Below are 24,695 nucleotides of genomic sequence, written 5' to 3'. Positions count from 1 at the left end.
TCACCTGTATTACACAGCAGTAGAGGCTGCACAAAAACTGTACTTGTCTTTCAAGATACACGTGGATCCATGCATTAGCATGCTTTTATTCCAGTGAGTTCAGGCAGATGCAACTGTGCGTGTATGCAAGTGCAAGCATATACAGTTTTCTAATCACTTTGCACTACTACTTCCACAGAGAAGTTCTCAGCATATCCTAAAAATAAACATGTTGTCTAGGTCTGAGTCCCCAGGGGATGCAGGTGCAGCAAGACATGTCACCTCAAAAAACAACCTTCAGTGATGCCATACTGCATCAGAAAGGCAACTGAGCTCAACTGATGTTAATTGACTCACAACATAATAATCATCGTGTATCAAAACAATCAGCAGTACAAAGCACACAGTAAAGATGATTAAATCAAGTTGTACTTTTTATTTTCAGGATTAAAAACCCCAATGATATAGGTGCAGAGTAAAGCAGAAAGAAACAGATGTCAGCCCAAGTTTATCTGCAGTTCAGATGAGGCATCCTGGTTTCACAAAACTGAATTGGACAGATGGGCAAAGCACAAACTGCCAAGAGAAAGAAGAAAAACTGCACAAAATACAAATTGAGAATTGGTAACTCCTCTTCACCTGGCTCCCTCTGCCCCCTTCCACAGTATAAATAGCACAAATAAAAAAATCCAAATGCAAAATACATTTGACATTTAGAAAAATCAAAGAACCATCAAAACTATTTTTATATAGGATGTACGTACCAATACTTTTTTCAGAAGAATACACTGCAGTTCAATTTAAGTGAGATATGGAAGTTATCACAGGTCTATCAAAGGGTAAGAGAAGTACTCTTTCAATGAACAACACACAATACATAAATAATCAGGAATAGAAAATATAATTAGATTCAGAAAACAGTGCTAAAGCTGGCATTCCTATTCTAGTCCCTACCATTAAAAGTTAAAGCTTGTTTACTTGGTAAGACTTGTAGAGAAATAAACACACTTATAGAAGTACACATATTTCTTTAACAAGATAGACATATTGAAACAGTGGGACTGATTTTTTTAATACAAAATAGAGACCGATTTAACAACCTAAGCCAAATAGCTAACAGGATTATCATTGAAAGGTATGGCTAAGTACATCACTACACTCTTACCACAGCCCAACATACATGTCCTTAGCATAAAATTTATTTGCTCCTCAGCATATGCTCTGGCTCTTCCAACCATCTGTCGAGTGAAAAACCAATAATTTGGTTTTTCTGGCTGGAATAAGAATGTCAGACACAGGAAAAAAAAAAATCATCTTTTTCACTGCTCAAAGGACTAAATCTTGACCCAATTTCAATTTTGAAGTTTTGGGTCAGTTCTGTTCCTCACATTAGACAATTTCTCTGTTCTTAAACAACCACTGAAAATTTGCCTGAAGTTTTGTCCCAAACAGTGGTCCTCTGACCAAAGAATTTGTTGATTAGGGATGGCTAACAATATGCTTAAGTCTAGATGAAAGTCTCACTAAAACTGCATATGGACTTTGTATTAAATACTGTATATTCAAGTAAACCTCAAGTCACACATTCTCTGTCAGACTTCCATGGGTAACCTAATTTTAAAGAAAGGACATGGCCATTTTGATTTATCTATACAAGTCCTAAACCATTGTCTGCTAGATGATACAGCAATGAACTCTGACACCTGAGACAGGTAAGCAAAGAAAATATTTCCAAAGGCTTAGCCAGATGAGAACACAAGATAAGCACCTTGGCAGATGCCCTACTTCTGGTGTGAGCCAAAATCCCTGCTCAATAGTGCTTCTTCAGCTTTACAGCACAGATGCTTTCTAAAGCCCAGTACCAGCTCAGTACCAACACAGCAGCAAACAGCATGTGTTAGGAGCAAAGATACCATTTTTCCATTATTCCTTTCTTCTCCAAAGTGTCTGTTTGGCAGAATAGGGGCCTTTTTGCAGTCAGCATTTCTGCTCAGAAGACTCCCAGTCTGACATCTCTCACTGACCACAGCACCCCTGAAACCTGCCTTGCCAGCACTGTCTCCAGCAGGACCCTCTCCATCACAGCAAAGCACATGCAAGTTGGTATGCCTTCAGCTCCTGAGATAAAACTGGACAGCAGGAATCTGTCTTTTGTTCTCAAAAAAAAAAAAAATCAATATTACAACACCCAGCTCCACAGCTGTTAAATGTATTAGGCCAGTAGTTCCCAAATAAGGAGCAGAGAGATTGTCAGTCAGCAAAATCTAGCTATAATTCCTCTTTTTTTTCCACTTATAAGCACACAGTAAGATGCTAAAACCTCATATATGCTTCCTAACGGCTTTTTCTCTGCTGCTTCCCACCAGGAATACACACAGAGGTCTCCTGTGCCTCAGGTATGCCCTTGAAGTGCACATGGCAGCGATCAGCGCCAGGGGAACGGGCATACCACCAGCATGCTCGGCATTCAGTGACTGCACGTTAAGAAGAGAAGCAAGAGCCATAAAACAATGTTTAAGTAACCTGAATCTGTAATAACCATAAAAGTAATTATTCAAGAATATGGAATTCAAATACTTTGCCTCAAGCAGCTGCTAGTTTCCTGGCTTTTCCTCTCCCACCACCTACAGAATGGTCAAGTCCCCAGAACAATTCTTCTGGGGGAGTCTTCCACCTAAACTGTTTAAAAGTGAATCCTACTGCTTGGGGAAGATAGAAGCAAGACAATCACTGTATTCAACACATGCAGGTCTACATCAAAAGCAAGGAACCCCCAGTCTTCTCTTGCATTCCTGCCAATCTATTTTCCTCAGGCTCATACGTACACGACCTTGCAGGCTGTTAGCTGCTCCATACTCTACCCAGCTGCAGCCCACTCAGAGCCCAGACTCTCAGCACAAGCTGCAGCCACTGTCACTCCCCTGCCAGACCTGCTCCACTCTGCTGCCTGAAACCTGCCTAAACACTGCCACACCTTCAACGTGGGCACCGGATGCAAAGCTACTGCCCTACTTCCTTGATTCGCCCTTCCTGCCCAGCTCACCTTGTTATTTTTATAATGCCGGAAAGTAGAGTCCACAGTCCAAAGTCCAAGTCTAGATGAGCTCTGTTTTGCAAAGCATGAGGGAATCTAGGTACATTGTGGTGCTGTGCTGTGCCAGAGAGATAAGCCTATTATACGGGTAGTTTTTAGGTACCCTAAAACCAAATGTAAATGTAAGCATCAACATTTCCCAGAGTATCCACAGATGTTGCAGGCAACTGTATCTGCCAATTGCCCAACTCACTATTGAGACTGTCAGGTTCCTCAGAAAGGCGTTAACACCAAGCACTACTCTGAAATGACACACAAGTCTCTTCAGACAGGCCAAGCTTACAGAAGTGGTTTCCTCCCCACACACACTTAATCATTAATCCTAAAGCTATTTTCCATTTCTTCTCCCTGTGCTAACACTCTTAACATCTAGCATGCTTTTGTCCTATTTCAAGAGGCAAGAGCTAACAGCAAATATGTTCAGAGAAACTTCTGAGTTTATCCTTAAAAATATCTAACCAAAGCCCTGAGTTACAACCATCACATCTTTATTCAAATAAATATAACAGAAGGACTAACAGTCATTACTCTTCACGCACAAATATAAATACTGGTTAAGCCCGATAAATCTCTTTTGAGGTAGATATATACAGTACAAAATATATTAAGGGTCGAATGCAAACATCCTACTCACTTCACCTTCTCACCCTGTCCTCCAACGAAACCTTGCAAACATTATTTCTGCCTTATCAGCATTCAAACCAAGCTTTTCTGAGTTCTGAGCTCTAACACAATTTGCAGCTAAAAGACCACTGAAACCAAACACATACATTTAACACTATCATGGAGTTCAGTCAGGCCCATGAGAAAAGTAGGTTGAGACAAAATTCAGCTACGGAAAATCCAAGTATTTTACATAACGGCAAACAAAATAGTGCTGTTCAAAACAGGTTCCAAGTTTCATCAATAAGAAAAAATACCAAAAATAATAAAAACCGCCTGCTGGGGTTTTCAAAGGAGGTTTTAAACTAGAAATTTGAGCTTTAGTTCCCAAAAACTGATTTTCATGACCTGTACCCCACCACTGAAACACAAGAGGAATGGAGAAAGACAGCTTGAGAGACAGGCACCCCCCACCCCCAACTCCCTTAGAAAGAAGATTCAGTTAAAAAAATTCAAGGAACTCTAATGAAAACCATGCAAACAGATAAATCAGATTACACTCTGCTCAGAACTCGGCCAAGGTTCACATGGAAGGTTTGCAAACCTTTAAACTTGTCCTGAGTTCAGAGTTTGTGACAAGCAAACAAAGAGGTTTTGGGTTTTTGTTCTGGGCTGTCAGACCATGATGGCAGACACAGGATACATAACAAAACAAATAATGAATCTGAAGATTTACTTTTCTTTTGACTAAAATATCTGTAAAGATGATATATTCTATTATAAATAGCTTAGAGATTAATACAAATTCATAATCACCAAACAATTTGTGCACCAACAGTTGCTTTAGGAAGATGACTGAGCAGAGAAGTATCTGCTAGTCAGTCACTTTTGCATTATTTTTTTTTTAAACCCAAGATAAATCAGACTGTAGGACTGCTATCAGATAATTAAGTGCTGATAAGTACCAACATGTGACTGCATTGGCTCAAGCACACATGGTCACATTTTGTTGTGAATCAACACAAAAATGAGTATGAATACAGAAAGAAGCAGCACTGATGCCTGCCTAGGCTTGTGTGACTATTGCTTGCTTTGTCACTAGCGGGTGCAGGCTGGACAAATTTCTCCCCCATAGCTGTGGCTTTCTGACTACAAGCACAACTTTTGGGTCCAATTTCAGAATTCATTTTCACATTGCAAAGCAGAGATTAAATATTTGGGTTCTGAGCAGTCCCTGTCAGCTCCAGTTCTTCGAATAGCAAGCAAACTCCCACGTAGACCACCTCCTTTCCAGAGAAAGGCTGTCTGGGTGCGAGACCTTCCCCAAAGACAACTCAAGGCATGGAAAAAACCAAGTGCCCAGCAAGCAAAGGAGAAAGGTTGCACTGTGGTTTCTCAAATGTCTCACAACAGGAATTCAGACTTGTAAGTTATGATCCTCATAATCTGAAGACTGAAATATTCTCCAAATTAATGCCAAAAGAAACACACTTAAACATGGTTGCAATAAATGTATTAAAGTATTAAAGTAAAATAAAGAGGTCCAGAACAACAGTTTGGACTTTGAAGAGGCTGAGCGTGCCAAGCCTTTGCCTGTCAGGCCCAAAGGAGAGCTCAGATATTCACCGCAGTGTAACAGCTTCCCCCTGAACAACAGCAATATTGTTTCTTCAAGTAAGTCGGAGGTAGTGTCTAAAACAGCATAATGAATACAGCAGCAGCCTCCAGCTGAGCCCAGCTACGCCTGAGGAGGCCCAAGAACAATACCGTCTCGGCCGGCCTGGTCACACTGCCGCTAAGGGATCAGCAGCCATCCTTGGTTTGATCCGGCCCTGGTGTTGGGAAACGAGCAGGATGCGCACGCAAGGGCACGGTGAGTCCTGTCACCAGGGAGACGCGCACCATAATCGGGTACATCTGCTCCGGAGGGCAGCCGCTTGTTGGCAGGCAGACACCGCGCGGACCGCAGCAGATGTGTGCGTAACGTGGGCAAACACGCAGCCACAGACAGACACGCAGCAGCACTCAGACAGCCCTTCCCGTTCCACTCAGATCCACGCATCACTGGGAGAGGGGACCCGCCTGTGGGTGATGTTGAATCACCCTTCCACTAGAATTTTTTTTTTTTAAATAACCAGAGATTACAATGGGTTTCACTTAATAAATAAAAGGTTCAGCGTAGTTTGAAGATGTCCACGGAGGAGCACAAGTGGGACGCAGCAATCAGGATGTAGTTGCAGTTTCATCCTCTTCTAAAAGAAGGTCATTTAACGCAATAACTGTAGCAGCAAAGTCATCCAGCTCCACAAAGTCTGATGTAATTATGTTAACACCTCTTACACCTGGTTTCTGTGCTTTCACCCAATTTAAAATCATGGGCAGGTTCCTAAAGAAAGGGAAATAAAGAAAATCAAACATTTTAAAAGAGGCTCTTCCCTATACACACTCTACTTAAATAAAACATGCTGTTTGCCAATTACATTATTATCTCACATTTGTGATCAGGTCCTGACTGCCACCCAAAATGCAACTAGCCTGATGAGGAAAGCGCTTAACATAACATGGTCATTAGCTATCAAATACAAATAGCAGTCAATCATCAATCCAAACTACCACGCGTACAAAGCAACATTTGTGAACTCTGTATTCACCCAGTAGACTGTGCTTCAGCGTTTAATGCTGCACTACAACTTCATCCATTCTGGTATGGTTTGGCCCAAGAACATGTTGAACCAAAAGCTTAATTTCACAGCAGACTCCAGTGTAGCACAAGGCAAGGCTATACCTGGCCCAAGATGTTTCCCTGACCACCTCTGCCTTAGGGTGGGCAGAAAAGAAGTAGTCAGGACCAGCACACTGCATTTCTACCAAACTCCTTCCAGCCTCCAGACCCACCCAAAGCAACAGGATCACAGAAATCAAACCCTCAGCTCTGTAAGGGTGGAGCATCCCACCAAACATCACTGTAACCTGAGAAAGGTGAGGCGTGTCAGGAATTCAGTTAAATGGAGTTTGAAATTCTACAGCGGGGAGAAGTTTCAGTCATTTCTTGGACAGAGTGCAAGTCAGGAGTCTGCCCAAGCTTTTTTTGCACTCTAATATGCAAACCCCAGGGTTTTCAGCACAGTTAGAGACAAATGATTAAATATATTAGAATTATTTAAATTAGTGCCATAATAGATATACAAAATTATGTAAGATGGTAGGCAAGCAAATTAGCTAACAGGATGGGGAAGAAAAAAACAGAAAACCTAAAGAGACCTCACAGCTCTTGTTCCAGGAAAAAAAATCATGAGAAGATAGAACTTGAGTAAAGGCATAATGACTGTCCCTGTCAAGGGACAAACTAGACTTCAGGCAGCCAAGTGTGAATGTTGCACATTTCTCCTTTAGCAAGAGCTCAAGAACACTTAAATAGTCATATTCAGGGAAAAATTTCCATATGAGAAGGTAGATGTCTACACAGAACTGCAAAGACAGATTTACACATACAAATGAGCTAGCAGGTGTAAATGTATACAAGCAACCATGCTTTAGCAAACGGTGGCATCTATTTTAAATTTTCACAGTTTACTTTCAAACAAGTGGTAATGATGGGGCCGCGGGAAAGGGATGCAGTGAAGGCAGGCTTCCAGCCTACCAGTGGTTTATAGTCCAGGCCTTTACAGAGTCACCTGAAACAAAACTGCTTGCCCATTCCATGAAATTAGATGATTCTTCACTAGTTTAAAAATAGAAATTCAGTATGATCTTTCCTTTAATCACGAGATAATAGTACATTTAATATACAGTAGGCAGATACGTTACATCCGTGCTTTGTGTTCGGTATCCCCAACCACACCGATTTACATTTGTGCAACTTGTGACAGTAAACGCCAGTCTTAAAGCACCTGAGCACCATCTAGTGTCCAATGCTGACCGCACAGACGTGAGCAAAGAGCAAGCCAGAACTGAGACCTGAGTATGTTGTGGCAGACATCGTTTAGTTTTAATTATCGTTTGTTATATTAACGTCTATAAACAGGAAGGACACTGAAAATTCCATGATTTATACTTCACCTGGAGTTTCCTTACTTCTATCAACAACTTTTGTGACTGAAAAAGCACAACACTTGCTCTTTTTATAAAGGATTTCTAAAAAAAGTGATCCTGACTTTGGCTTCAAAATATTAATACTGTAATTACTTCTAAAGTGACAAGTAATCCTCCCATAGGGAACATGAACTGGCTGCTGAAGATGTGTGTTTATCTCATTGTTTAATATTAAGCTCAGTTGCTGATCAAATTAGACTAGTTGGTACCATGTATACAAGATGTAATTTAGAATTTAATATTATTATGGCAAGATAAACTGTTAGTGACATCAAAACTGGCAATATTAAACAGTGAGCTAGGAGACCAGATCCCACCAGGACTGTTACAGTTCTAGCAATTTTTAGCAAACAGGCTACTAGGTGATAATGCCATAAAACTAAGTCACATTGATCCTATCCTGGTCACCTTGCTAACACTACCAAAAAAAGTCACTGTCACTCTGCGCTTCTCAAAGCAAAACCCTCTTCTAATGATCTTACTCACAGGCAAATTAATTGTACAACAGTCAGTGGTATAAAAATGTCAAATTGTTAATCTAACTTTTGGTAAAAAACCCCAAGATAAAATACTGCCCCATGTCATACATCTTTGACCATTTCTGAAATTACTGAGACAGATTTGTACAAATGCAAATATGCCCACAAATACACAAATTCCTCTGCAGCACAAGCTTTTTTCCCCCCTAAATTAAGTTCAGCCAATTTGAAATGAATTACTGATTTGAAACAACAGGTCCAGCCCATGTTTTATGAAGTCATATCACATTCACAAAGAGCTCCAATTAGAAAACACATTTATACTAACATATATACCCTGTTATTTCATTATTTTCAGTAAGTATTTTTAATGACTGCAAATATCTCTCACGAGCAATAGTAATGAAACAAAACTGCATACTTTCATCAAGTCTTACTTCTAAGTAAATATTTCATAGTTTCTTGCTTACTCGGTGAGTCTTTCAACATGAAACGTGGTAAGTAAAGAACAAAGAAATCAAGACAAGTCCTTACCTATGAACAAGTGTGTTCTTCAGACCACGAATTAGATGCCGTGCAATAGTATTCACTCGAGGTGTAAGAATTGCTTGAGAAACATGAAAAGTCCCGTAACGACTTCGTTCCTCAAGAGTGGTCTCCAAGAACTGTAACAGTTCGTGCACGTTGGTTGTATTAGCCCATGGTGCTGGCATTTTATACCCTGGCCACAGGAAGGGGTATTCCCGATACAAAGGGTAGTGGTAGAATATAAGAACCTAACAGAACAAAGAAAAAAGGAGAAAAAAACCCAAAAATTCACAACTATGTTATTTATCTTTAAACAGGATATTGCATTGGTTTATGCTTATGCAGTACTGCTGCAGCTAGCATAGCAGTTAAAAGAGGACCAAGCAGAAAGAAGCTGTTCCCGAGTCACAAGTGTCAGTAAATTTGTTGCGCTATTGCCAGCAAAGGAGATGGAGATCATCTTGGTTAGCTACGAGGACAGGATTGCTTCAGGCTCTAAGGGTCATCAGTTTAAAGTGAAAAAGTTTCCAGGAGTATACTGAAATGTCACTCAAAGCATTCAACTTAAGACATTTCAAAGCACTGTCAGAGACCATTACCATCTACCCGAAGCTAAGCATTTTACCTGTCTTGCCATCCTCTGTGTAACTCCTATTAAGTGGCTAAAGCATACCAAGGGCTCTAGATACCTTAGTCATGTTCAAGCTTACATGCTTCACACTGGCCAAAAAGATAACAGTTTATCAAATCCTCATCACCACAGGCCAGCACAAGATGCTCATCCAGAGAAGAAAACCATTTGTAAGGAGCACAAGGCCCTGAGGATATTATTATCCTTATTATTTAAGGAACATTCTCGGGAGCAAGACACAGTCTAAGCACACCATGGATGGAGGCTACACAGCTGCACATAAGTGGAGAGAAACATGCACGCTACATAAAGGAGGCCCTGGTGGGCTTTAAATTGGCCTGTCATCAGTGCCCTTGGGCCAAGACGTCCGAGTGGGAACCACACTCAGCCTCTAAATCCTAACCTTTTGGGTTTGAAAAACATTACACATCCTTTCCGTACCTGGTGTTTCTTCTCCCACATGTACTGTAATGTCACATATTCTACACATTCAGCTGAACAAAGTTTGGATCCAAAGGCTGAGCGGATCCTACTGATCAGGAAGGAGTGATGGCTGTCATCCATGGCATAGAAGTGATTGAAGTCCAAGAAGACTACTTCCTTGGGGTGCTGCTCAAGAAAGCTGTTGATCTCCTTCAGTCCATCCCATACTTTGATGCCAAACAAACCATGTATGAAGTAAATCTCTTGTCCTATTTCCTCGGGTTTGGAAGATACACGAAGATCAAAGTAGCGGATCCCGCCTTCCAACTGCTCTTTGAAAGTCAGATTTTGAGTCACTGACCATTTCTTCATGATCTTTTTAACCAAGGAAATTCTGGCCAAACGTTTGATGGCTGTGGCTTGGTCTGGTCCCACAGGAGATTTCTCATCAACCCAGTAGCTGAAAGAATCATGTGACCCTAGAAACAAAAGCCAAGAATATTTAATTTTAGAAAACTGACTCCCCCAAAACACACATGCCCATGTGCCCTGTAAACTGAAAAAAGTCCTACATGAACAGCAGGGTTGCAGAAGAGTTATACTCAAGCGTGGGTCTTTCAGACTATCCTTTACACTTTAGTTTTCCCTAAATATACAACCAGAGCTATGCTTAATGTTCTCGCTTTGAACTGTGAGCTCCCAAGTTCAATATGCTCTAAAAATCATGACCATAAGACAAACATCAGCGGTAACGGAAACTTTCTTCTAACCTTGCTTCATTTACAAACTATCAGTCTACCTTCAAAGCTTACAAAGTGGTACATCACTGATTTGAGATTCCAGCTTCATTCAAAGAATCTGAGGGTTTATTTTCATTCTACCCGATAAATCCAATTGTGACCTAAGACACCAAAGTTCTTGGAACAGATACCATTCTACACGTGACAGACAGAGGGATCTATACATGCACGTGCCTTAACAGCACATCTCACTTTAGCCCCAAGATGGTAAATGATTAGTTTGAACAGCAGGCAACAACTGCCTGAACTTAGAGGTAGAACAACTGAGTACACCAGCAGTTACTGTGTGGTTCAATACCAAGCTCATGTTCACCAAGTTCATGAATGTGTCTCACCTGGTGGTCAGTGCCTGAGTGACCACAGATATAGTAAGTATAAAATTCACTGAAAAAGGCAACCAACAATCAAAATCATCAGTCCCTGTCAAAATAATGCATGTCCAACATGCAAACTCCTGTAACACAACTTGCACCTTGGCAGACAAACCGCATCTCCAGTATAAAATTTGTGCCTACTAGAAAAAAAACTCCAACTGAAAATTCAGTAGTAATTGGAAACAGAACTGAGAAATAATAAAACTCCTTCAAAGCAACAGCTTCAGAGTCCATGAAAGGTCCCTAGCTGAGCCAAGTCAATAACAGAACAGAGTAATAGGGCAGTGAATCTCAGTTTGCACTGTACCAGGGCAGCACAAAGCAAAGATGGGCAGAAGCTGTTGTAGCACAGACTGAGGCTGACCAGGGATTTCTAATCATTTACACCAGGCACTGGCATTTTGGCCAAGAAGGTGCAAGCGCTCCAGGCATGACTTCCCTGTGAAGCCCCAGCCAGGAAAAACACCACAGGAGCTCCAACAGCCCTGCTTCCCTTTTTTCTTCAGGACAGCAGATGAGAGGTTTCTCACTGAGCCAAACCCCACCTGCTTCCTGCACAGCCGCTCTGCTGAAGTACAGGGAAAACAGCTTCACTCCCTACCAGTCACCACCAGAAGCTCCTTTTCCAGCTGCCTCTGGAGTACAGTGACCCTGCACCATGCTGCCAGCACCTGCATTTTCCCTTCCTGCATGTCCCAGGGTTCTTGTCCCTGCTTCTAGAACTTTGATTTTCTAGAATTTCCTCCTCTATCTCAGCCTGCAACTCTGTTAAGATCCTAATTTGTCATTTCCAATTTTAAGACAACATCTGAGGCATCCACAGCCTCCTTTACCCAAACCTTTTATTTGTGTACCAGTGCTCACTTAAAGACTGATGCATTTCTTGTGATGTAAGATCAGAGCTATAAACAAGATTATGATCTCAATTAGATTATCTTGTCAGGATTTTTTAATCCAGATGCAGGTACAGACTGTGTGCAAATCAAACATCAGTTCACAACAACCTTAAATGCACTCTTTCTCCATGTATGTTCAAAAGTACTGAAAAGGAACTGTGAATGTTAGCTTACAGGCTTTACAAACAAACACTAAAAACTAATTCTGATCAACTCTTCATGAATTCTTCAGTCTTTGTAAAAGCATGCCTCTTATGTGGCTTTCCATTCAGTCTTCTAGAAACAAGTGACAAGTAACAAAACAAGCAGTTTTCAAAAGATGTCAGCTTACGAAACTATTTAGTACCTGTCACAGTAAACTACATCAAAAAGTAGTCATCAGTTTTGGATGATACCTAGATTTTTCTCACCTTCAAATGCATAACCCCAAACAAAATACAGGATCAAACATCTAGCGAAGACATTTCAGAAGCAGCCCTGTAAGGCCTGGCTCATACTGCAAGCAGATGTTTGAGTTTCCTACACCTCCCTGTACAGCAGAATGAGCCTTTCAAGCTTCTACAATATTTGGAAAGGAGACTTCAATCGCAAGGAGCTTGTTTTCTGCCTCTGCATAAGTCACTTTGTACAAAGTAGTCATGGGGGGGTTTGTTTTTCTTTGTGTGGGTGTTTGTTTGGGTTTAAGTTCTCAATTCTATCAATTTCTTCCTCTATTTAGGTCACTGCAGAAAATTGTTTAACATGCTACAATAAGGACATAAGAAACATTTTATTTTCATTTTAACTAAGACTGTGCAGCAGCCTCTAGAGAGCTGTCTACAGAAGTCACTCACACCATTATGTTCCCTCAGACAGTGACACTGATAAATCTGACTTACGAAGGAATGACAATTTTGTCTGGCATCGAATATATTGTCAACTCAAGAGTTGTCTAAGCAAATCCGAGCCAAGAAACAGCTTGTTTTCCTAAGTCTGATCACATACTTTATAGCTACAAAAGCCTTTCCCTTTGCAGACTGCCACATACAAGGCACATTTAAGGATACAAAGAACAAATTTCTCCTTGCACTATCACAAACCAAATTCTATTTATAGTCCTAGAAAGCAACAAGAAGGAAAACAAGTCATGAGCACATTGCAACTTTTTCAACACATACTTTAAGAACTGCTCTCCTTAACAGGGCAGCTGCTATTTGAGAAACTGAACTATATGTGACATGCTTCTATAGTTTGAGAAGATCCTTAAAACTCCTGCCCTGTGACTCTGCTTAAAAGCCTAGGAAATTGAAACTTCTCATTTGCAGTGAAGTCAACATGTATACCTAGATATAACCAAGTAGAACATGAACTGGAACATCTACAAAACAAGCTCTCCTTTTCACAGTTGGTAGAAGACCACCTCCTAAGGAAGTCAGAAGAACTTCATCAATATCTAGATATCTAGAATAGCTAGAAAGACAGAGCAGAAGTTCAATTCAGTGGTCATTTAACAGAAGGCCAGCCACCAGTTGTGAGAAGTATCTAGGCCAAACCTGGACCCAGAACATTTTTACTCTGGTAAGAGAAAAAAGCAAGTGGAAAACCTGAAGCAACAGCACTGGATACTTGTCAGGCTGAGGGGCAAGAGCTAGGTGAGGATCCACGTCATCCACCAGGTCCTTCTTTAATTTAAGATCACTGTGTTACATTACCAGCTCAGTCACTGGCTTTTAATATAGCTTAGCTGTGATGTTAAGCTACATGCTAAGCCGATTGCATCATGATGTCAAAATAATCCCTGCTCTCCTTCACTCTACCCCTAAACTCCATGAAAGGCCTAGCCATTCTGTAGCTATGGCAGGAGCCAGGCTGGTTGCTGATACAGCATTATTTCTTTCTGAAAAAGCATAACCTAAACCAAACCAACTCTGTACAATTTAAAAGGCAAAGGCCAGAGCCTACACCAGAAGCATGAAAGCCCCATTCTGTAGCAGCTCAGTGTTCGACCTGCTAATCATATTCTCAATTCATGTCTAACACAAGGATGTGTGAAGATATTCAGATGCTGTAACACTGTACAGTAACAACACTAGGGCTGGCAGTTCCTGAACAGAGCAAGCATCACACAACTCTCATAGCAACATACACAGAGAAGTCTTTTCCATGCATAAGAAGCCCTTTGCAGCCTGCGTTCCCCACCACCAAAATGGCATGCATCTCCCCAAATTATACTAACCACTTTTCTCAGGAAAAAAAAGCTCAAGAAGTCTTGTCAGCAAGACATTTCAGATGACACCCAACATCTTAAACATAAATAACACCCTACAAAAACCCATTCCTTAAACCTGTTGATTGTGAACAAAGGAATAATGAACCTAGGTAATTAGAACCTCCATCCTGCAGACTGAGAAATCAAAAGGCACAAAAAGCCAGGAAACTTTGTCCTCCTCCTTCAGGCAAACAGAGGCCAGAACCCCAAACTGAACTGCCTCAGGGGCATGCTCCTGCACATGCAGCACACTTCTTGAGTCACTGTACCTGAAAACCGATTAGCATTCAGATTGCAAACTTTACTGAGCTGCTCCAGTGACATGGCATCAGTCTGGGGCTCAGCCCTTCCCAAAACCAAACCAGGCACAGGAAATAAAACAAAAAGAGATGATGATTTGCCAATTGTTTCCAACAAGCTGAAGATATGTAGCATGAAGCAGCAAACATTGAAGTCAAGCATGAAAGAGTCTGCACATTCAAAGAAAAAAAATTAGGGGACTGCTAATCAGCTGGCAGCTCTTACAGAGTAACAGACAATAGCTGCTCTATTTTGGTTTCATTTCTTTCATCTGACAAAGATTGGAAGCTTCAAGGAAAGCAGTCACATGCCATCAAATGCCCAGATATTTAACTATCAAAGGCTACGATATGGTTAGAATAGTATTAAAGAGGTATCTTCCAGACACTAGATTGTTAAAATGATGAATAGTCCTCTTAATTTTATCCCAGTAAGTGCAACCATGGATTAATTTTTATTCATATCTTTAAACCTCTTTTTATTCTCCTTACACTAATTTCCCAAGTTAATTGTATGTTAAACAGATCACTTCTCAATTCAATTTGTATGTTAAATAGATTGTATTTCACTATTCAGGATGATTTTTTTCATTGAAGCCTTTGTGCTAATTGTTAGAAAGCAGACTTTTATCATCACATCTGCAGCAGAGTCTAACTTTCCAGTGTGTCTATTTGTCATGCTACTTAGTCACAGATAGTCAAATTAACCCATGGTGTAGCTCAAACAAATGACACTTATCAACAGAATGTTATTAAGCCTTGAATTTCAACAATTACTAGCTACATCACTTTGTATTATCTTTTGTTTCCACACCAGTACTTTCTGCACATACAGCTGCAGCACAGGGAGAGGAATGAGCATCATCTCACAAACTCCAGTGTCCTTTTGGGAGCTTGTAAATTTACCTTCAAAGGATGTTAAAAATACAACTACATGTCATGCAAAGTGCAGAGATCATCTAACAGAAAATACTCGTGCACTGCCAATTACTTGAAAACAAGACAAGAACTCTTTTTTGATACAAGCACACCTACTGCTGTATTGCTAGTCTCCCTGGTTGCAAAGCTGTGGACTAGTGAGAAGCAGAAGTTAAAGACACTTTCTGAAAAGATCTGGCTACTCAAGAAACAATAAATTAAAGCAGAAAGGCAGGAGAATGCACTGTCAGTAAGTTTAACTAGATCAGAATAATTTGGTTTCATCTTAACATTAGTGGAATATTAGTGGGATGAAAAAATGCAAGAATACCTCCTGTGTTACGTTAAACATTTGTAAGAAGCAAAGTCAACATACTGTACCAACCCCCTAAAAGCATTAAAGGGTTATTTATGGACAAAGAAGCACCCTAGCTGTAGTGATGCCAAACTCCTTTGCTCACTAGACAAAGTACATTCCCCATATATTACAAAACACCACACATGACATAGCATAGCAAGCATTACATAGCCAAGACATCTAGAAGCACAGTAATCAAGTTCCAAAACACAGGATGCAAGTGCTAGCAAGTTCAGGCTGTCCCACGAATGTTCTTCTAAACCAAATGTCCTGTGTGTGCCAGAACTGAGGGGAAAACAGGGATAAACAGAAGTGCCTCTCAAAGTCCAGAAGCCCTGAGGATTCAGGTCATTAACAATCCAGATTTTCTAATCAAAAGATTAACATCTTAAAAGCTCTTCACTAATGAAAAGCAAATCGAACCGTTCATATTAACTTTCCCAGCAAAAAGAAGAGAGGCAGGAATAACAAACATCCTATTGATAATTAATTATTTAGAACTATCAAGACAAGTATTTATATTTTAATAGAATCCTAAAAGAATCCTTTAGGTATTCTTAATGCAGTCTCATTAGGGAGGACAAAGCCTAGTACAGGCCAAATCCTCTTAGGAAGACTTCTTCTCCCTATCAAAGAATTACCCTGATTTCCCCCACTGCCCCTTTCAGGGTGGGAGATGGAGTGGGAGGGAATAAAAGTGGTACAAAGAGAAAGGGAGAAGGGGGCTGCTTAAAACTTGGACACAATTATCACATGGTAGCTTGCTTTTCTTTTTGGCCAGGAGAAATCCATTTGGCACTGGTTGGAGTTACTGTCATTAAAGTTTTTGGTCATTTTGCAGTGACTTCCCATTTAACAGCAACCTCAGCTGTCTGCATTGGGAAAGTGGCAGTACTCCTCTAACATTTCAACACCTGAATGGATCCACCTGCTCTGAAAAGAAAAAAGCTTCGGAGTCCTATATTCCTATTTTATGACCACTACAAAATGTGTTGATGAAGGGCTCATTCTCTTTTGAGAAGGCTCTAGGGAAATTTTTTGTTTTCATTACACAATACCTTTCCCTCTTATTAGACCTTTTCTGGAAGAGCAGGCAAACTAGAACTTCCACACAACACTGAAGGAGAGCAACAACCATTTATATCAACATTATGATAGGTTTGCTCTGAAGCAAAACTAGCATGTTCTGCACTCATTTACCAGGCAGTGAAGTCACTCTCTAGGGCACACAGATTTTAATTAGAAAAAAAAAGGAAGAAAGCTTTTCCTGATGAAAAAACAAAGATCTTCATATGCTGTCTTAAGAAAACTTTGTGGCATTTCCAGAACAAGTCCATTTTAGCTGAACAGATGACAGTGGTCCTTTAAAAAGGAGAAACCCTAAGATCTGAGGCTGGCTTTTCAGTGGAATTCCTGCACAGACCCAGTACAGTTATTTTGCTACCTGCCACACCAGTTCCTCCCATAGGGGCCTATAAAGGGAGTACTTTGTTACTTGGGAATAGTGGAACAACTTCCATTAGATATTTTCATCAGCATAGCAGTGCAGGTAGTTTAATAGCCCCTCTCTAACAAGAGTTGAGATTTGCTGCTGCAATTAAGTAGACAACAAAGGTAATAAAATAACTTGTCCTTTCAGGAAAAGTTCATCCGGAAAATTCTTCATTTACAAATCATATCCAACATCATCATACTTATGCAGATGTTTTCTTCTGATGGTTATTACCTCATTGATTGGTAGATGCCAATTAAATTGTTATGGAAAGAAAGCTTGGTGAATCAGAACATTAACCTTATATATTTTCTCCCTTTGAGCTTTAATCCAACAGATGGCCAGTTTAGCTCATTCAATGATCCTTTTAATTAGGACTCCAAAGGAGTACTGTTTGGATGGAGGATGCAGTCTCAAGCTCACCACTGCTTCTCCCCTCAGGAGCCACATCCACAGCACACACAGCCCATGAACAAAGAAACAAGAAAACCCCAGCATTAGTAAGTTCAGCAGCTCGCCTCAGGGTCATGCAGGCAAAGAGAAAACAAATCAGATCTAATAAGATCCTAACAGCCAGTTCTTAATTGGACAGGGCTGCTGCTTCTTTTAAGAACCATTTCAGTTCTGCTTGGCCAACTGAATGGCAAGCAGCCCACAGGGCTTTTGGTGAACAGTCACCCTGTTGGGTCAGGAGAGCTGGCTGGAGCTGGTGGGTGGGGAGATGCGCAGGAGATGCCCAGGGCCCCACCATCCCAGGTGTTCCCCACCCGTGCCCGACACTTGAGCACAGTAAGTATCCAGCAGTCACACTACAGCACCACGCAGTCACCCACAGCTGCTTGTCATCTCAGGAAACACCCCCCTCCATGCTCTGTATCCCCCCCCCCCCCCCCCCCTAGACTCAACTATGGGCTTGGCTGGTAGGACTGCTCCTCATTAAGACTGCCTACTAGCTGTATTTGTAAAGCTTTGTTTTCCAGGGCCGACCATTTTGTAGGACTTTGATCATTTACATCAAAACCATTAGGCTTCTGCCTCAGGCTTTTGGGGTGATCCTGGTAAAGGGCAGTAACAGTGGCATGTTATAGCACTGAAAGTTTTGCCCACAGTCATACTGACACTACCATGAACAAACTATGGAAAGTTACTCAATTAAAAGTTGGTTAGAAAGTTAATTAAGGGTCCATGTGTCATACGGGGGAATCGAGCAGTTTGACTAGTGCTGCAGTCTGGAGCAGAAGACACAGATTTACTGTTTTAGAGGGCCAGGGACACATCTCTCCTCAGAGATCAGTGAGAAGTCAAGCAAGCAAGTCAACTACTTCAACTCTCCAATATGGTCCAATATTTTAGCCATATTCATGCCAATATGATTTTATCTGTTAAAAAAATGCTTCTGGAACTGAAAAAGCTCTAGCTACCTATAATCCAGCCTCCCACAGGCAACTCCCCACCAACCGTCCAACCTGATGCGGGCAGGAATGGCTCCACATTCCAATTGCTCTGCACTGCTTAGAAATGAGATCCCGGTCGTCCTTCCACACACTTTCCGAGGAAGAGCTGACACACCAGAAGGTGACAGAAAAGGCTCTGTGCACTGCCTGAAGCCATGGCTGGAGAGCTGCCCTATGTCTCCCCAGAGAGGTAGGCTGCCCTGCCCGCATGCTCCACACCAGCGGAGCACCCTGCCTAGCGTGACATTCCGCTCTAGGCATACCAGTATCTGAAAAATTGACTTTTGATGGCAAAAACTACTTTAGTGTTTCTAATCAATCCTTAGATGATTAGACCTACAACACAGAAACATTTATATTTCAGGATTAAAAAAGAAATCTTAACACTCTAGGACAAAAACATTGGTGTAAGCTTTTTTTTAATATTGCATTTCAAAGTGCTGAAGTAAAACATTTTACTTTTTCTGAATTTTCTATTTCTCAGCTCTCTTCTCCCGTGACTCCAATCAAGCTGAATTTAGTTCAGATTCAAATTAATTGTTCCCAAGCTAAGCTTAAGTTCTACTAATAGCTTTGGTGAAACACCTGCTATATGAAAGAAAAGATAATTGCCCATGTTTTCTAAATACAGCCATTCAACCTGTTGTTCTTTCCTGCCTACATCTGCAGCACCATGACACATCAGGTTAACCTTCACATTCCCTCAGGACACCCACATACTCCAGCACCCACCCTGGGGTTAGCCCAATCCCATGAACAGTTGCTTCAAGAAGCTTTTCTGGCAGGAATCACTTCTCAAAAAAATCCCTCTAAACCATCATCGTCAACACTGAAAAGCTTTCCATCCAGTTAGGAGTAGAGGAGGGAAGGCAGGGGACAGAAAAGGCATTTGATTAGTTTACTTACATATTATGAAATGGCACCCCTAACTACTCCGGGTGCTCCTACAAGAAGCAGTGGATCCCCACCCAAATGATCATAGATTTCTTCTAGAAGACAAGGAAAGAAAATCAGCACTGGGGAAGAACTCACAGCTAACCATCCTGACCAGAACGGGGGACCAATCTAGGGATACAATCACTAACTGCAAGTATACCTACGTGTTACATCATGGCTCTTAATTATTCAAAGATGGAATAACTCAGACAGGATGGAGTAAATGCGTTATAACCAAGACCCAAAGGAAAACAGAACTGCCTGCTCTTCTGCTCATCGCTTTCATCCATCACCTTGGAGGCTGGACTAATAAAACACTCAATAAGCAAATGCTGATAGTTGGCAGCGAACATCTGCTCGGTTGCTTTGCTGTCTCAAAACAACACGCATGAGCTTATCACAATCTCAGAAAGCTGATTTTAAGACTTGAGAAAAACTGTTTCGCCTGTCCTAATACAATTCATGTAAAAGGTTGATGAAACTGGGAAGTGGTGTGGTATCTTCAGAAGCAGCGAGATTTCTCAGACTGTAGCACCTAGTTAATCATGATACTGCAAAAACTACTTAGAAAGGCAAGTAGTTAAAATGAAACAGTACAAATTGGACATGCCATGGTGCTATGAATTATTAGTGTGCAAGTACAAGCAAGGAACAGGTTCAGCTTCTCCAGCAAATTCTTTAAATAGCTGATTTACTTCAAAAGCAGATCAGTGAGATCACTGCAGCTTTTTCTTATGTTCCATTTCTCAGGAGGGAAATAAGAAAACTAAGAGATACAGATTAAGAGATGACCAAGGAAAATAGTGTCACAGTTGTACATGATTTCATAAAATTGTTTAAAGTGAATCATCTTGAGATTAAACAAATACTATACCATAAAACACCTGTCAAAGGTCACGTTCACAATCAAAATGTTTAAGAGTTCATTTTTAAACCCACATTCAAAGAGGATTAGTCTGGAGTATAATTAAGGGGAGTTTCACACAAGGTCACAACTTGTTGAAGGTGGTTTGTTTTGTTGACTATATTATAGTCATGTAAGTTGATGACATTTTAGTTACTTGATATTTGGCTACTTCTCTTTGCAAAAGATTCCTTCTCTCATGACATCACACAGGAAACCTCATCTCTTTTCCTTGGACAAGACTATATTGCTTTAGCATTTTGTCTAGAGTTTTTTCAACAGAAACAACAGAAAAGCCCAAACTCTGGAACTAATCGCACCCCAGCTGTGGAGAATGACCCTAAATTTTTTTAAAGTCCCCCTCCGTTTTGAGCACAGAGTTAAATCAGCATGTAAACACCAAACTGGTATACTTCATGAAATACCCACATCTGCTACCAGTTGGTTCTAAGGATTGAGCAAAGAATTACTTTCTCTGCCCTCAGGTAGCATGTTTCGCACCACACTGAATAGCTCAGGGAATCATAGCATAATGTAGGTTAAAAAGGACCCCCAGAGGTCACAGCTACCTTTTTGTGAAGCCAGTGAAAACAAGCAGCTCCAAAACCAGAATTGTTCGCAACAAATAAAGAAGCAGAACTCTATGCAGACATCCTTAGCTTCATGCAAGAGAGTTAAGACTTTCCCACTTACAATATCATACAATAGACTCTAAACAGCTTCTTTTCTGTGTATGCTATCAATTCTTTCACTTTAAATAGCCCCATTATACCAACATTTTGTACTTTTTTTTAAAAAAAAGTAGAATCTTTCATTCTTCAAATGCTGCATTTCTCCAAACTGCAACAAGGCAAAAAAGCCCAAAACTAAACAGTTTCATGGTTTTGAATGCTGACTTTATTTAAAGTTAAAACAAGTTTTAAGGTTTCAACTCCTACAGTTAGCATCTCTGCTCCTACATATGAAGGGTGACTGGGAAGAGGGAGGGGAAAATGACAAAAAAAAATTCAGCACAATAATCATTGGACTAAAATGTTAAAAAAATGAAATTCCCAAAACATCTACTCAAAATGTCTTTTCCCTGCTTGCAAACTGCATGAGGTACATACAGGAAAGGCCTGGGAAAATACACTAACTTTGACCACAAATAAACATACACTGCAAGCATTTTTAAAAAAACATTACTCATTTTAAAGGCACCACAGCGTTACTGAAACTACAACTCATTTCCCTGGTTTCTCTGCTTCAGTACTGGTTGCATGATGTTTGTAAGGGATGGACAGTGGCAATGGTCCTAGCACAATCTGTATCATAACATTCCGCAAAGTCTCACAGCCCTTAAGCTGCTACAGCAAGCAAGTTGATTTATTGCTGTTCACTAAAATAGAGAAGGATTTCTTTGCCAGAAGTTTCAAAATCTGCAGCCACTTGAATTTTATACGAACGCTGACCTTCCTTTCTGTCCCCCTTCCCTGTTCAAACGAACAGGGTTACATAAAATACTTTTGCTACTGTCAGGGTAGGAAAGGATGCTACTTTTGATTAAAACTTGGCATTTTGACTGTTCTACTTCAGGTAATACCGCAGTGAGTACTGTGGTATCCCACAGGAGGTGTGTAGCCCCTACTCTACATGTTTCAAATGTCCTTTAGTTATCTCTGCTGGCACAAAAAAGGAAGTTACTCTGTTTCTAGGGCAGTGTCTCTGCATATCCTCTATATAACATGTATCCAAAGGGTTTTTGACAAGCTAAGGCACTACCACGAAAATCAAGCTTGTACCACTAGCAACCAGAGTCTAACATCCAGTATCTGAATGAGCTGCTACAGTAGCCACCCCTGAAATCTTCCCTATTGACATCTACAAGCAATACTAGATTTTTTTTTTTCCATTTACCAAAGAAAGTCAGCCTATTCCTAAGTAAGTTTAGGGTCATCTGTTGTCTTCCTCATCTGTCAGTTTATCTGTCCGTAAACCAGAAGTGATGAGCTGACCCTTGCCAGTTTCTTAAACTACAAGCAAGAGCCAGGAGTTAGTTGTTTTAAGTTTAGCTGGAAAGAGGAAAAATTTTATAAGCAACTCCAGTGTTTTAGTGTCTTCAGTATAACATCATGCATTGGGATATTTCATAACTGTGCTGTACTCTTTTACCCTCTGACAAGCCACACACAGGTTCTGCTGTAACAGACATTTCATTTGATGAACCTCCAGTTGTTAAGATCAACGTAAACAAACCTTTCTCCCTACCTGCTTTCAGCCTTACCTAACCAACCTGAGAAACCCTGAAGAGGTTTGAGACCCCCAGAGGTCACTGCTACCTTTTTCACAGCCAACGAAAACGAGCGGTCAGCGGGTTAGAGACTCACAGCTGTATTTACAGCAGATTAAGCCCTCCCTCCTCTCCTGCACCGGGCGGGGCTCACGCTGGCCCCTGCTCACACCCCAGAACAGGCTCGGACGCCCCAGGTCGGACTTCGCACGCGTTTGCTACAGTCCGAGCAGACACCCGCTCCCCGGCTCCCACGCCCGGGCCAACACCACCCGTCGGCCGCGCCCGCCGCCAGCACAGGCCCCGCCGGGGGGGCAGGCCCCGGCACCCAAGCGACCCGTCCCCGTCCCGGCCCGCCGCGCCGCCCTACCCGGGATGGCCAGGTTGGAGAGCGGGTAGGAGCGCAGCGCCGCCGGCAGCGAGCCCATCCAGTCCGCGTTGCTCTCCGCCATGGCTCCCGCGGCCCAGCGCCGCCGCCGCCACCGCCGGCCGCCCTCCCTCCCGGCCGGCGGCCTCATCCCCGGTCTGGGGGGCCGGGCCGGGACTGGCTGGGTCGGGGGCTGGGGCCGGGTCTGGGTCAGGGCCGTGATCAGGACCGGGACCGGCTGGGTCAGGGCCGGCAGCGGCCGCCCGGCCCCCCCTTATGTAACAGGTGCGGCCCTGGCGGGCGCGGCGCCGTCACAGCAGAACGGCGGTCGGCCATTGGCTGTTCGCTGATCGCCCCGCCTCTCGTCCCGCCCCCGGACCCGCCCCTCCCGCGGCCCGGCGCGCGTGAGGGGACTGTGGCGGGAAGCGGCTGAAGGAGCCGTCGCCATGGCTCGGCCTCTCTCTGCGCACCCCCTGACCGATGAAAGCGGCACCGTGTGTGTCGGGTCAGGGGAGGGGGACGCGGCCTGGCGCTGGAGAAGCGTCAGCCGAGGGCCTGCGTGTCCTCTGGCCTCCTACGGCCCTCGTCACCTCACCTACAAGCTCCTCCCGCCGCGCTGATGGCACCGGCCACTTGCCCATGGCTGTCAGTGGCCGCGCCAGGAGACCGCTGTGGGCCCGGGTTCTGGCAGCCGCTCGGCAGCACCAGCGGAGCTGCCCCCAACGCAGAGGGCCGATGCCGCGGCCTTAACACATCAAGTGGTCAGTGCGCGGAGGGGCTGGAGCAGTGTCCGCACTGTGCCTGGCCGGCCAACGCCACCGCGGAGGACTGCAGGCTCCCGCCTCGCGCCCCGCCACCTGCTCCTCAGCAGCTCCCTTTCCCCGGCAGCCCACACAGGCGCGTGCACTCCGCCTCACGCTCATCTAGCTGCCACGTAAAGCATTTCCTCCAAAACAATTTCTGAATTTGCTGTGGTATATGAAACAGATCCTCTATGTTTTCTCCATGGTGTTATTACGTATCCTTGAAGGATAATGCTTTGTGAGCAAGTTCTCTTCTTAACTGCTGCTTACAACTATGTGCAAACATATTACTTCCATACTCTTCACACAAGATATAGAGATGTCTAGGTATACAACACCGAAGTCTACTCCTTCGTATCGTAGTGGAAAAAAATAATGCTGCTCTGAAAGATAACTTTTCACTGTCAAATGACTAAAGGCTGAATATTAAATAGTAAGGGTATATATTTCATGAGTCGCCTGTTTTGCCTGTAAGGAAACTTGTTAAATAGAATTCAAAAATAAATACTATTTAAATAAAAAGTATTTATCATTTGACCTATTAAGGTTTGCCCATTAGTCATAGAATGTTTTAATTAATACACGGTAAAACTACTAATTGAACTATAAGTATAAAAATGTATCTGTAAATACATATGTTAAACGTGTATTTTCACCTAATACAACCAGAACCTATCTCCTTCCATAAATTTGCATTTTACTTTTCAAGGAAGGGAACAAACACGTTTTGCTTTTAGAGCTGTGATAT

At 42.2% G+C, this 24,695-nt stretch overlaps 1 protein-coding gene across 1 annotated transcript; it reads right to left on the bottom strand.

Annotated features, from left to right (window-relative positions):
* Nucleotides 1–390: 390 nt before the first annotated feature.
* PLCXD2 (phosphatidylinositol specific phospholipase C X domain containing 2) lies at nucleotides 391–23,396 on the bottom strand. The gene is made up of 4 exons (XM_074811958.1): nucleotides 23,148–23,396; nucleotides 9,848–10,308; nucleotides 8,782–9,023; nucleotides 391–6,062 (listed from the first exon to the last, which is right to left on the bottom strand). The coding sequence occupies exons 1-4, from the start codon at nucleotides 23,293–23,295 to the stop codon at nucleotides 5,900–5,902; spliced, it is 1,014 nt and encodes a 337-aa protein (XP_074668059.1). The 5' UTR covers nucleotides 23,296–23,396; the 3' UTR covers nucleotides 391–5,899.
* Nucleotides 23,397–24,695: the final 1,299 nt, after the last annotated feature.

Source organism: Strix aluco, chromosome 2 (assembly GCF_031877795.1).
Source record: "Strix aluco isolate bStrAlu1 chromosome 2, bStrAlu1.hap1, whole genome shotgun sequence".
Taxonomy (NCBI): Eukaryota; Metazoa; Chordata; class Aves; order Strigiformes; family Strigidae; genus Strix; species Strix aluco.
This window is presented reverse-complemented; position numbering and strand designations above follow the sequence as displayed.